This window comes from Copadichromis virginalis, linkage group LG2 (genome assembly GCF_057382275.1).
Source record: "Copadichromis virginalis isolate Kocher_CV1m ecotype Utaka linkage group LG2, C_Virginalis_male_GT1.1, whole genome shotgun sequence".
Classification (NCBI taxonomy): domain Eukaryota; kingdom Metazoa; phylum Chordata; class Actinopteri; order Cichliformes; family Cichlidae; genus Copadichromis; species Copadichromis virginalis.
Genome location: NC_140619.1, coordinates 9,516,054 through 9,530,382, shown reverse-complemented (window position 1 = coordinate 9,530,382; position 14,329 = coordinate 9,516,054). Strand labels below are relative to the sequence as shown.

Sequence of the window (14,329 nt, the reverse complement as noted above, 5' to 3'; positions counted from 1 at the left end):
CTTGCTCATGTCTAGAGTTGCACTCATTTGAAACGGGTTAACAGCTGAACAGTTGTACCTAATAAATCGGCCAGTCAGTATGTGGATTTTGGCTAAAAATTTTTTTTAAGTGTCACAAAAGGGTAAGAAGACAGATTATTGTTCAGATCAACAGAAAAATAACCACCAATGTGTCCTGTCAGGTTGTGTACATACATTTCCACGTGGGACCATTTGTTGGATATTTTCGGGCATTTCGGAGGCCAAACGATTAATCTGTCAATCATATTCCCTTCTGATATGATAACACACAGATCTTGAAAGTCAAGAAAGATACCGAGCACAGATTCAAATTTTCCTTTTTATTATTTTTCTTAAAAAACAAATATACATAAGAAATGATAAATATAAAAAAACAACCCAGAGCCAAAGAAAAAGTTCTTCAATGTTACAAACCACTTCGTACTGCAGAGAAAACAAACACTAGTGTTACACCTGACAGTTAAACTTGTGTTGCCTAAAGTCTTAACTTTTTCTTGTTGCTATGAAGCCGTCCCTCATGAAGACAAAGAGTCACATCCGAAGGAAACAAAGACGTCAGAGTTTTTAGTGCTGTGGATCTAACAGCAGATTATTCACACCGTACGAAGACGACGCGCTGCAATACGGAGCTGGGACACATGGACATGCAACTTTACTACAACACCGGCCCTTCATCTGCTCCGATCCGGGCCCGAGGAAGCAGGCAAACAGTCTCAGATTGCCTTATTTAAAACCTACAACCGAAGTGAGAAGGGTGGCATGTAGAGGACGAGTTAGAGACACTCCAATGTTAAAGAAAGATCACTGCCAAGGCTCAGAAAATCACATCTGAATAAAAATAAATAACCTGTAACTGGTTTGGTTGGTCTGTTAACAGGATTACTCAAAGAGCTGTGCACAGACTTAAAGGTTGGCTCAAGTTGCAAGTCTTTAAACTTTAAAGAGCTAGATTTGGGATTCTTTTTACCGTTATGGGTAATAAAAATCGATAAAAAATACAAATGGACATTTTAGGACATTATATCAAACTGACCACTGATGTTCTTAAGAAAATATCAGAGTAGTCTGGGTTGAGATGTTAATAATCGGGAGAGAATATGCAAACATGTTATTAAAATGTTGTTAAGTTTTAAGTGCTACCCCCAGCCTCCTAGCAGATGCACCTACGACAACATTTTCAGAAAACTTGACCTCTGACCTTCACATTGAAGTTCAGGTCACTAAAAGGTGAACCTTTTATGGCTGAGGGGTAAAAAGCAAGAAACAACTTCAAGGCTCTGACAAATGGACCTATAAACTTCACAGGAGAATAAATAAGACCATTTTAGCTGTGACTGCCGAGATCTCCAAATACCAAAGATATGATATCACACCTGAAGAGCGGCATGCAGAAACGGGGGCAGGTTAACCGTCCTCTTCAGGTTCTGTGAAATACTACTGACCACCTAAAACCTTGGTCACACAAACTCAAAGAACCAGCTCAAAGGAGGGATTAAATCGAATTTCCCAGAGGAACCCACCCGAGGGATTAATAAAGTTCTATCTTATCTTATCTTATCTTATCAAACAAGAGGAAGTCGTCCTGAATACATCTGCTCTTCTGCTTTTAGTTATTTCCTGTCATACTGAACAGGTTTCAAATAAAGAATTTCTCAAGTAATCCCTGTGAGCCAAAAGCTCAGGTTGCCACTCTAAAGGCTTAGATTCAAAGAGTTGTTTTCCTCTTTTGAAGCTGTATGACGTAGGGCACAGTAGCCCCACCCACCTCCTGTTCAGACCACTTATTATAATTACTAAAGCCTGAAAAAACACTTTAGTTAACTGAAATACATAAAGCAAATCTTTGGGAAAAAATAATGGTGATGAACTGAAACAATGTTGTGAAGTAAAAAAAAAAAAAAAACATACATGAAATTTACTTTGTATTTGGATAGTTTTTGTGAGTTTGGTCAAATTTGTCGAGACTCAAAGCTAACCCATTCTAAACTTCTTAAAGTAGAAAGACGAGATGCAACCTGATAACCCTCCAGTAACGATGAAGTTTTTATACTTTATTTTAAAGAAGAGGTGAAATGTTTTCACATAGGCTGTAACCTAAATCTCACTGAGCTACAAGCAGCTCAAACATCACAAACACCAGGTCACGTTTGTGACAGATCTGGGGCTCAGTTCAGGTTTTGGAAACATTCTTTACCTTCTGAGACGAGACAGAATTTGACTTAAATCAGCCTTAAATTTGTGTTTTGTGTTTTTACCTGTGTGATTTCAAACTGGTGCTTCTTTTTTTAAAAAGCTGTTTTCTTTATGCAAATTTGACAGATTTGACCTTAAAGTTAGATGCACCCTGTGTTTAAATAAAAAAATACAATAAGATCCACTGAAAAAAAAAAAAGCAGTCTGATTATGACAACGCTGCATAAGTCAGTCGATACAAAGATTCTGATTGGAGTGTCACTAACCCACAGCTCACCTGCTGACCCTATACCTTCAGCAGCAGCTTGACCTCTGCGTGCCGACTGGATGGATAATGGTAAATGAAACGTACAATTAATCAGCAGACAAGGAAGAGGAGCTGAAATGTTTCATTCCAAGAAGAAATAGAGTTAAATAAATAACAAATTTGCTTTGTTAGTTTATGATTTTCACATAAAGTCCTTAAACAGGCCAGTCACGCCAGAAAACCCTCTAAAGTTTCTTAATTAAAACAATTCTGTAGAGATGTCTGGACAAAAATACCCCAAAGTGAAGTCTGTTTGTGTTTTAGGAGACACACCACTTAAAGCCTGATGAGGATTTTACTGTTTTTATATCACCACGTTTGTTTTCAATCTCGTTTTTGTCATTATTCCAATCACACTGATTGATTTGAGTCCTGTATATAAGTGTCTGTACAAATTCTAACTGAATACTTGAAATGATCAGACTTTTCTGATGTTGGAATGAAACTTCTCAGTTCCAGGTTAATCTGCAGTCAAATTAATCTGCCCGGCGACAGCAGTCACATGGTCCAAACTAATCTAAGTGTATCTGAATAGCAGGAGTTAAATATTTCCTTTGATTGCTCTTAGTTTTTTCTTTTTGGGACGTTTAAACATGAATAAATGTGTGTGTGAGAGAGTGTAAGTGTGTGTGGTAATATCTGAGCTACGAACACTGTTCATCTAAAATACTTTACAGCTAATTCAAACGGACGTCAGTGATGAATGAACTCCATCTTTAGTGCAATTAGTTAACATGCTCAGAGCATCGAGTGCGGCGACCACGGCCTCGCTGCTTTTTCACACACATGCGCTTAATAATTGAAAGCTGAATGTCAGACTGAGGTCCAGTTTTCTGCACACGGAGAGATTTTCCACAACAGCTTGTGAATCTGTCGGGTTGTTTTGTTTTTGTTTGGAGGAGACGCTCCTCAGTTTGGCCTCTCTGAGCGGTTTATCTGTCAAAGTGAAGGTGTTTGGCAGAGACAAGGTGCATGATGGGAACAGTCGCAGCCTAAACACCGCCGGTCGGAGCCAATCAGCTGCGCCCATTAACATCTCAGGAACAAAAAGTGTTAAACTGCACACAGATGTTCATCGTCACAGACTCAGACCAGAAACATGTCAGCAGGTCGATGTTTGAACACAACAAACTTTAAACTGACTGAACCCAGAGAACGTCCAAACTCCAGACTTCATCCTTAGGATGTCTCCATGGAAACACTTTCAGCTTCAGTTTACTGTAAACAGCTTGTAAAGGCAACATTTCTTGAATAATGTGAATGAAAGTTGCTGTTTCCACTGATGCAAATGGTAAAGTGCCCACAAGCTGCAGTTCCTCTAACATCCACCGGAGGCTCCAGCAGTGAGTCAGTCCCCATAAACCCCCATGTTAAAACTTACAGCAGAAATAAACATGTTTACAGTTTATATAAAAACGTTTTTTGTCTCTATAGATAATTTACACCTTCATAACACGTCTACAGGTCAAGAATGTTTTTATAACTCACCTCTTTAAATTATATTAAGGCTTGAAGTTTGCATAATTAGGGGTGTGGTCTATTTGACTGACAGCTGGATAGTGATACAGCTGACTGTAGCGGCTAGCTGTCTGCTAGGCTTCACCTCAAGTAACTGGAGTTAGAACTGGACCTCTGCACCATGTTTGTTGAAGCATTTTTTTGCAATTATCTGACCAATAATATGGCTGCTGTGAGGTTTCTGTACTAACTGACTGTCCAAATGTTCTGAGCTTCAGTTTTGGTGAGGGAAATGTTAGGATTTTATTTGCAGCACTAATTAGGTTCTAAACCTTTATTAATTTCCCTCCATTTTGAACCTGGTTTCCAATGGGAGGTACTCATGTGCAGATCATCATAATGATTTAGGATTTGGGATGATATAGGAGTGTTCAGTCTACACAACATAACTGAACTGTAGGTCCCCAAAGTGCCCAGATAAGGCCAGACATGTTTGCTATCTGGGTTAAGTCTGTATTTCAGTCTGAAGGAAGGACGCTTGGATTCAGCCTCACACACAGCTTAACCTGCAGTGCAACAAGGCAACATGTTGGCCAACCAGGAGAGCAGTTTCCTCGGCAGCACCGTTGCTCTCAAATCAAAAGTTTCACTTTCTTCAGCACTTGACTCAAGACATTCTGATAACTCAAACTCACATTTTGGGCAACCTTTCTTTCTCAGGTTGCCCAATGAGTTGCCTTGTTGAACAATAAAAGGAGATTAAACCTCTGACAGTCGAGCCATTGGTCGGACTTCCTGCCTGAGGCGAAATTAATCATTGAACCTGGAACATGTTGAACAAAAGGAAGCAGGAAGACTTGTTGTCGTTGTTGATGTGGTCACATGATGCAGTTTTTTTTATTGCTGACTGAACTCAGCCGTCACATCTCCCACCGTCTTCTCAATGGAAACAACAATTTGATTTGTGGCCGTTTCAGAGACGGCGGTTTCGGCTCTGGACAGGAAGTGGGATCCGGGTGATTGTTTGTTGGAGCATCCGTCTCTGACGCCAGTAAACCATTTTGAGCCCCGACCACAAGGGGACTCGGCTGATTGTTACAGCCTACGAGGTGAGAGTCATGTGACTGATGGAGACAGTTTTCTATAGGCTATTTATAGGTCTGATATGCATCAAAGATTCTGTCCTGATATGTTTAGGCAATGCACAATACATATCTTGGTGTTTGAAATGACTGATTGATATTTTTTAAAAAGAGCGTGATTTCAAATGTATTGATTTATCAGTCAGGAAACCTTTTAAAATTATTTTCCACTGTTCACAGTCAATATGTTATCTGCAGTGGGTGGCAGAAGGCCACGCCCACAAGCAGATGCACAAACAAGAACCATGAGCTGCTATGTACACAAGATTTTCTCCACTTTACCCATATTAAACAGCTTTTCTTAAACAAGTAACTGAAGCTGTTACACTCCACCAGACCCCATTCATCAAAACAGTAATTTTACCTCAAAGAACACAGGAGTTACTCATCTACTGTTGCCACAATTGAATAGTTTGTAATATTGTGCTACTTTGGTGTTATAATGCATTAATTCGGACCTAAACTAATGCATTAAAAAGCAAAAGTCACACAAATAGGTCAATAACACTCATTTTCAGTGTTAAAAAAATCCCTGTTTTTGTCAAACAAGTCTGGTGGATTTAAAAAAGAGCCACTAACCCCGTCTTCTCCACAAGCTCTGTTGTCCTTCCTAGCTGCAGGAGAACTTCAGGCTTCAGCAAACTGAAGGTGCTGCATTAAGGAGTCACATAACTGGTCTCATGACCCACACCTTGCAGGTTGTAGCAGTAACTACGGTAGAAAAAACAAAAAACGCACACTCGTGGTGATCCATCCCACATAGAGTCTGACAGCCTCGGTATGACCTGGACAGATCTCGTCCACCAAATAAATGGAGTTTTATGGCTGCTGTTCCGCCTGTCCACAGGCCCCGTCCCTTTGATGACTTGGTTGACGAGCTGTTTTCCGCGATGCGCGGGTCGTCTCCAAAACAAAAGTTAAGACAAAAAACGGAAAAGTGGCTGAAAACTGTTAGGAACTGAAGAGTGAGCGATGAGTTGGGGTGAGTTTTATAAAAAAGGACATCACTACGAAAAAAATGCATCAGCCGGTTTAAAATCTGCAGCGCTTCAATATAAAGTGCTTCATTACATTGTTACTTTTTTACAGTTTCTTATTAAAATATTGTTTTCCCTGGAGTGAAACCATAGTAAACATGTTACACGTTGGTAAAAATAAACATTTGGAATGTCTCTTTTTAACAAGTCCCATTGGCTGATTTTGGTCAAGCTGAACTCGTCCCCGGAGCCTGAAACAGCAAAACGGTCATATGGTTAACACAAGTCATTACACATTACAGGCAGTCACACAGGGTATGGACGAGAGAGCAGAGCATAATGGGAGATGAAGGTGAGTCAGGTCCACATAGCTGGAGCAGGGTTTGCTTATTTCCTAGTTTTTCTCACTAAGTTACTCACTTAAAAGTTTTTAATATTATTATCATTATTATCATCATCATTATTAGGGGTGTAACAATTCTTCAGTTGGTCCCTTATTTCCATGAGAGTTCCAATCTCTGGGGATCCTGTTTCATGGGGACGCTCATGGGGATGCTTAGAATAAATGGGGCCCTATGGACTTAGAGCTAAAAGGGGTAAATGTTGTGGTAAAACCCCTTTCCTCGAGTACTACAGCACCATTTACTATATCTTACATTCTGATATCTGGCTTCATACAAGCAGTAGTTTCCAGATAGCATCACCTTTAACCACCACTTTGTCTACAAACACTTGTAAGATCTATGTAGCTATTGCCACCAAAGGACGACCTCCTGGCATAAATCCTAAACTGAGCAACCATTAGCAAAACAATGATAGTTTTTAGGCAAAATTGGCTTCGCTGTAAGACTAACTGAAGGACCTTGGTGTTATATTTGTAAAAGATTAGCCTAGAAGCTGCCAAATAACCTCCAACTGATCGAGACAGTCCATCCTTCCCTGAGCCTGGTTCTGTTGGCAGTCTCTTCCTGTTAAAAGGGAGTTCTTCTCTCCATCATCTCCAAGTGCTGTTCATAAAAGTTTTGTCTGATTGTTGGACCTCTTTCTTAAAGTTGTAGGCTTTTGACGTTACGGTATTACAATGAACTGGTGTTATAACAGTTAAAATAGCCATTTTAGCTGTTTGGCTCCAGAGTGGAAAAGCTATCCTTAAACTACTCTGCAAAACTTTTAGAAGCGATTCAGGGTAAAGTGTATCCACCACAGCTATTTTTCCAGTGCTGTTACTACTGTGACAAAATACTGGGGATTTTTCACAAACTGAAACACAATCTGCACAAACCTACAAGAGCTGGAGTGGTCCTTTGCATCTCTCTGTTGTTGCTGCGCTTCTAGATTTGGTTGTTTTTTGTTTCTCTGCAGTTTTTCTTTGGTTGATTGTTGGGGGTCGCTGAAGGACAAACATACAGGATGTGACAACCACCTGGTTTCTGGTTTTTAATTCGTCTCACTCTACCAGGAGCAAACATCTGGTGGGGAAAATAATGAACCCTTTAGAATTCATTTCTGAGTCAGACCTAGCTCTTCCTAAGCTGCTCGAACTATGAGGGACATGAGTTCAAGTGATGACATATCATTCTTTGAAACCAAATAGGAAGCTAGGACCCAGAAGAAAGCATCTTTCAAAAAACCACCTTTAGTTAACCTCAATCAGCTCCTGAAAAATAGATTGTTTTTAAATCTATGGTCCATAAACTGAACTCTGCAAACATTTTTGATTCATATTTTAAAAATTAACTAACCTGTCTTACGTCTGTTCCAATTTTATTGGTTATTCGATCATTCTGATCAGCAGGGAAGAGCAGAGTTTGCATCTCAGTTTACATAATTTTTCTCCAATCATAAGGTAGTATATCTAAAAATGTGATGACAGGACCAGAATCACAGAAGCATAAAGAGAGCCTGAGACTGAACCATGAACCTGAAGCTGCAGCTTACCATCTGCTGAGTCCTTCTTCTTGTTTAAAGCACCACAGTGAGAAAATAAGGCTGAACAGAAGTTCACTCAAACAGCAACAAAACATCAACACATTTATAAAAAAAAAAAATTTCAAATATAAAAATTACAAAAGTAAAAAATAAATAGATTACAAACAAAAAGTCAGTAGGAGTTTAGTCTCTGAGGAAGCAGCCAGCATGATGATGATGGTGATGATGGCGGCGATGTAAATGGGTTTGGCTTGCATGCGTCAGTGGGCCATCCAGTCAGCATGCTTGAGTCACCACATGCATCAGTTAGCATGTATAGGTTAGCACACAGTGTTTACGGCGGCTGATTTAACATGTGAATGGGCAGAGGGGGCGGGGTTTGGTGTGTTCAGCAGGCTGACGAACAGGAAGAGAGTGGAGGTGGGCAGGTAGACACACAGGAAGAGGACGACGTCCTCGCTGAGACAGAGGACAAAGTCAGTCTGCTCCATCAGCATCCAGTCCACCAGCACCCCCACCAACAGGTAGTACACCTGGAATTCCTGATGTTCCTCCCACTCCCCGTCACAACCCCAGTCTGGACCCACCGATGCCGCCTCCAACGAGTTCTTCTGCCTGACCACGCCCCCTCTGGTGTCATTGTCACTCACCATGGGCTTGATCTCCGCCCCTTCTGATGCCACTTCCTTCACCCGACTCCGCCCACGTTCCACAGCACGCTCCAACCGCCGGCTGCTCTCCACAAACTCCTGCAGGAACACAGAAAGGTGGACAAAGACCAAACACATTAAAACACTGCACCCCATTGATATTCAAGAAAGTCCTTTTATTAGCAATCATGATCAGAACTTTATTTTGAACATAATTATGTTTAACAATAAAGGAACTACACATCCCATGATGAATTGCAAACTGGAGATTCTACGACAAACAACTTCCCCTTCTTGAACTGACACCTGCAGGTCAATGTTCCCTCTAATTTTTCGTGTGTCTGAGCGAACACACAAACTCACTGAGCGGTCCCTTGGACCACTGGGAGCAACATTAGATGTGTGCACTGTGGTCATGCCAGCATCAAATCCATCCAAGTTACATGGTTTATTAAAATAATCAAATTACAGCATTTACATTTATGTTAGGCTACTTTTAATTAACTGCTTTAGCCCACTTACAATGAAAATTTTTAAAAATTCTTGTTCATGACCTGTGTAGTATGTTAACACTATTGAAAGTAGTCTAAGGAGCTTGGAAAGAAAAGCGTCTGGACTTCTTTGAGTTGCTTCAAGACGTTTCACCTCTCATCCGAGAAGCTTCTTCAGTTCTAAGGTCAAATGGTGGAGAGTCCCAGATTTAAACCCATTGGGAGTTTCCCCCCAAAGAGGGACAAAAGGACCCCCTGATGACCCTAATCACATGAGCCAAGGTGTGAAAGTGGGTGTGGGTCACAATCAGCCAGGGTTTAGGGTGAGCTCATTGTGAAACCTGGCCCCACCCTATCATGTGATTTCCTAAGGTCAGATGGCCCAGTATGTGAGTGGGCATTAAGGCGCCTGGGGAGGGATCTCAAAACTGGATTACACATGGCAGACAGTTGGTGTCGTAAACCACCGCCTCTGTTCAAAGATGGTCGCTCACAGTGGACATAGATGGCTTCTTTCACTCCTCTTTCAAACCATCTGTCCTCTCTGTCCAAAATGTGAACGTTGGCATCCTCGAAAGAGTGTCCTTTATCCTTAAGATGCAGATGGACTGCTGAGTCTTGTCCTGTGGAGGTGGCTCTTCTGTGTTGTGCCATGCGCTTGTGAAGTGGCTGTTTGGTCTCTCCGACATAGAGGTCTGGGCATTCCTCGCTGCACTGTACAGCATACACCACGTTGTTAAGTTTGTGTTTTGGAGTTTTGTCTTTCGGGTGAACCAGTTTTTGTCTGAGCGTGTTGCTGGGTCTGAAATGCACCGGGATGTCATGCTTGGAGAAAACCCTCCTGAGTTTCTCTGATACACCGGCTACATAGGGGATGACAATGTTGCTGCGTCTGTCCTTCTTATCCTCCTTCGCTGGTGTCTGATCTTCTTTTCTGTGCATCTTTGCTGACTTGATAAATGCCCAATTAGGATAACCGCATGTTTTAAGTGCTTCCTTTACATGTGTGTGTTCCTTCTTTTTCCCTTCAGGCTTAGAGGGAACATGTTCTGCCCGGTGGTATAGGGTCCTGATTACCCCAAGTTTGTGTTCCAGAGGGTGATGGGAGTCGAACAGGAGGTACTGGTCCGTGTGTGTGGGCTTCCGGTAAACTTCGATGTTGAGGTTGCCGTTCTCTTCAATGTGCACAGCGCAGTCCAGGAAAGGCAAACAGTTATCCTTTGTGTTTTCCCTGGTGAACTTGATGTTTTTATCCACGGCGTTAATGTGCGCAGTGAAGGATTCCACTTCTTGTGTCTTGATTTTGACCCAGGTGTCGTCTACATATCTGTACCAGTGGCTGGGTACTCTTCCTTTGAAAGAGCCAAGAGCCTTTCTTTCCACTTCCTCCATGTTTTTGTTTTTGTTTTTGTTTTTGCTCACAGGCTTTCGAGCGTTTTCCTTATAAAACGCCGTTTCTTCCCGCAGGAAATATAAACAACGATAGTATTAAGGAAGAAAACCAAACATTGCATATATTTTTATCATAACTCTGGTTTTACGTGGTCTATCAACACAATTTAAAAACTGGTATAAAGTCCACACTTTTCCCGTCAATTGTTCCGTCTGTCCTGCTCACATCTCCACGTTGTCATTAACATGGCTTCACTCCACATCAGCCACGCTGCTTTGCTAGCTAAAACACCGGTGTCGGCACATAAGGACGCTGTCATAGCCTGTCAACGACGTTGATTAGCTGCGTATATACGAATGTGAATAGCATTATTGGCTGGACTATGGGATAAGGTGGCATCGTTCTAATCCCAGCAGCCAGTCACTTACTGACTAACACTGCAAAACAGAATTGTTAAAGTTTTAACGCAATGCAGATTTTCTGTGCGCAGAGACCGTGCCAGCAGTGCGCAATTGCGCATGCGCGCAGCATAGAGGGAACATTGCTGCAGGTCATCATTACACTAGCATATTTTCAGAGTTGAATGTTACCATATCAGTCCTTTTAGTAAATTCACCGAGCTCTGAGGGAGACAGACGAAAGATCTCACCATCAGAGCTTTGTCCATGAAGAACTCCTTCCCTGGAGTGCCGTCGTTGTACTTTGTATCAATGGCGAAGCAGAGGAAGAGGACGTCCACCACAATCTCAAAGATGGACAGGAAGCAGTGGGCCACCAGGAAGGAGAAAAGACACACGATGATGAGCGGCAGCAGCCACTCTGCGTAATCCCGCTGGTAGTTCAGGAGGAGGACTCCAGCGAACGCCGTCGTCGTCACAATCAGGATCTGAGGAGATATATTCAAATAAACTGATGACAGGTGGGAAAAGAAAAACTGAAATCCACTGTCCATATGCGGTGATGCTTCAAAGTTCACTAGCTACTTTTTTTCTACTAAAGACAAAAAGCAACAGAGCTCCCGAGAACACCTTAGACAGGTAACCTACAAGTCAACATCAGCTCCAGCTCTGCTGGGGTGTTTGTAAGCTAGAAATTTATCTGTCTGTGAGTGACAGGAGAATGGTGGACAAAAGCCAAGATGAAAGCCCTCCCTGCCACTAGATTTTACAGCTAAAAAACAAATGCAAAGAAAAGGAAGGAAGACGAACATAATAGCACTGTTTCTGGATCTGGCTAGCTAATAGCTCCTTTCCCCACCTATACTGGCGTATACGTATAGTATAGAAAAAAAATTTAGGCATGGCATCAAATCTCATTTCATGGGACCAGTAAAAGTGTTTAAAGTCAATGTTTTGGAAATTCTGAACTTAATCCCACAGAACTGTAAATGGAAAATGGACTGGTTCTTATATAGTGCTTTTCTGCTGTAGCTGAGCACTCGAAGCTCTCTTACAGCAACATCCAGTTAGGTGATCACACTCAAAGTGAAGATCCTTCCTCCAAAGCAGCACAAACTGGCAGGAAAAATGAAAAATCAAGCTCCCGCCTCACCTTCCCCAGGAAGAGCACAAAGTCTCCAATGGCGTTTATTGTGGCGACTCGCAGCGCGTTTTCTACCAGGATCACGAAGGCATCACGTGCAGACGTGCAGAAACTGGTGCTGTTGATGGCTGTGGCTGCATATGCATTCTGGGAAATAAAACCAGACATGGTGAGATGATCATATCAATGAAGAGAAGAGAAGAGAAGAGGGTGGAGTATTACCTGATTGAGATAGTTGAGGCACTTCTCCAAACACCACAGACAACAGATACAAGTTTTCAGCATACAGCGAGCGCACGCATTCTCCTGATAAACAACAGATAATATCAGGTTATACATAAAATGTATTTATGTTTACATGTCACATACAACACACTGTACATGTAATCATTTTTAAAAAGGATGAACGAGTTGTTAATGCAACAGAAATGTTGTTGTAGTGACGAGGAGACTTCTGTTTGAACACCAAAACATCATCAGCATACAGACAGATGCCCTTCGTATTGTTACCAAACCTTTAAAGGACATCAAGTCATTCTTCTGATGTTTTTTTTCCAGATTGATCATAATTGGTGAAACTGTTCAATGAATCACTTCCGTGTAATCTTAGCAACAGTGTGTTCGCCACTGACAGGTTCACATTGTTCTTGTAAGTGACAGTGTCATGGTAAGGTTCCCTACTGAGAAATAAAATCCATAAACCTATGCACATCTCAGGATTCATCAGGAGTTTCAAGAGGGCATACAGAAAAAGAGAAAATCTGCCTAAATGCTTTCTTTAACTAATTGTTACATAAAATCAATTTAATGGGATCTGGTGAAATAACATTTACTTGGTTGGTATATATTCAGTTTACACTAAGCACTGTCCTCTTTAAAAATTATTTATTTGAATAAATAAAACTTTGATTTTAGGTATTTTGTTTGCATCTTATTGCTTTATTACTTCATGTTTAGTAAAAGTGAAAACTAATTTTTTCAGCGTTGGATTTCTGGCGTGTGGCAGCCTGTTACGGCAGCTCTGCTCATTTCTGAGCTTTTTTCTTATTTCCTCTTTCCTCTCTTCTTGTAACTTTCTAACTTAAGTCTTAGCAATTATATTCTGCCATCATGCACTACTGCTTTGCGCTAGTTATAGCATTTTATTCTATTTTTATATAGTATGTTATTCTTTTATCTTATTCTATTCCATTGTTTTTCTTAATTTTTGCTGCTGTAACTTTGCACTGTCCACTTTCTGCTGTGACACAAAAAATTTCCTAGATGTGGGACTAATAAAGGTTTATCTTATCTTAACAGTCTAGTAAATAAACTTTTTGTACCTTTCCTTTGAGCTGATTATGGATGTACATGAGGATGAGTCGTGGGATCTTGACCAGTGTGATGATGAAGGATCCTTTCGCAACTGTGCCCAGGTGGTACCGGACCAGCCTCAGGACTGAGGACAGGATTGGAGTCACTGGGAGTCGGTTCTTGTCCCTGAAACACAAAGTCCTGGTTAAGAGTCTTTCCTGCCATGAGACATTTAGAAGAACCTTTATGTTTCCTGAAACGAGGGGGTACACATGTGGAGAATCCACTCGGAAATCCAGAGTTTAAAAAGGCAGGCTAAAAAGATGCAGTATTATGCTGTCATTGTATACCAGAGTGACTAGAAATACAGACAGTATGATTTTAATACCTTGAGATAAAACAAGCATAATAATTTTTTTGTAATTTTGACTCTGTACACCTCCACAGTGTACTTTACTTCAAACAATTACGATATGACTGAAGCGCACTCTCTAGAAGTATCACGGCCAATGTCTACAATCAAGAGAAACCTTCAAAAATATTATCTTTTTGTAGCTTCTTGTAACCAAGCTGCAACCCACTGCTTACAACCAACAAGAGGACCAGATTAGCCAGCAGAACTACCTCCAGATCAACACTAGTAAAACCAAGGAGCTGGTGGTAGACGTCTGCAGGCACAAACATCCTCCACTGCAACCACTAAACATTCAAGGTATGGACATTGAGACTCTGGACAGCTACAGGTACCTTGGTGTTCATCTGAACAATAAACTGGACTGGACTCATAATTCAGACGCCCTCTACAGAAAAGGGCAGAGCAGGCTGTAGCTGCTGCGGAGACTTAGGTCGTTTGGAGTGAAGGGCCCACTACTGAAGCGCTTCTATGACTCTGGGTTGGCCTCAGCCATCTTTTATGGTGTGGTCTGCAGGGGT

General features: G+C 41.3%; 1 protein-coding gene across 3 annotated transcripts in view; it reads right to left on the bottom strand.

The window, feature by feature from the left end:
- Window positions 1-326: 326 nt before the first annotated feature.
- slc44a1b (solute carrier family 44 member 1b) overlaps window positions 327-14,329 on the bottom strand; it is a 31,316-nt gene continuing 17,313 nt past the window's right edge. For 2 of the 3 annotated variants that reach the window (XM_085470218.1, XM_085470225.1), the window contains exons 11-15: window positions 13,426-13,582; window positions 12,326-12,409; window positions 12,113-12,250; window positions 11,211-11,447; window positions 8,117-8,776 (exon numbers count right to left, since the gene is read on the bottom strand). In XM_085470218.1, the coding sequence (XP_085326344.1) occupies window positions 8,348-8,776; window positions 11,211-11,447; window positions 12,113-12,250; window positions 12,326-12,409; window positions 13,426-13,582 (1,045 nt within the window). In that variant the 3' untranslated portion in view covers window positions 8,117-8,347. Of the gene's footprint in view, window positions 6,350-8,116; window positions 8,777-11,210; window positions 11,448-12,112; window positions 12,251-12,325; window positions 12,410-13,425; window positions 13,583-14,329 lie in introns of those variants that run through there. The other variant, XM_085470233.1, reaches the window with a different exon arrangement.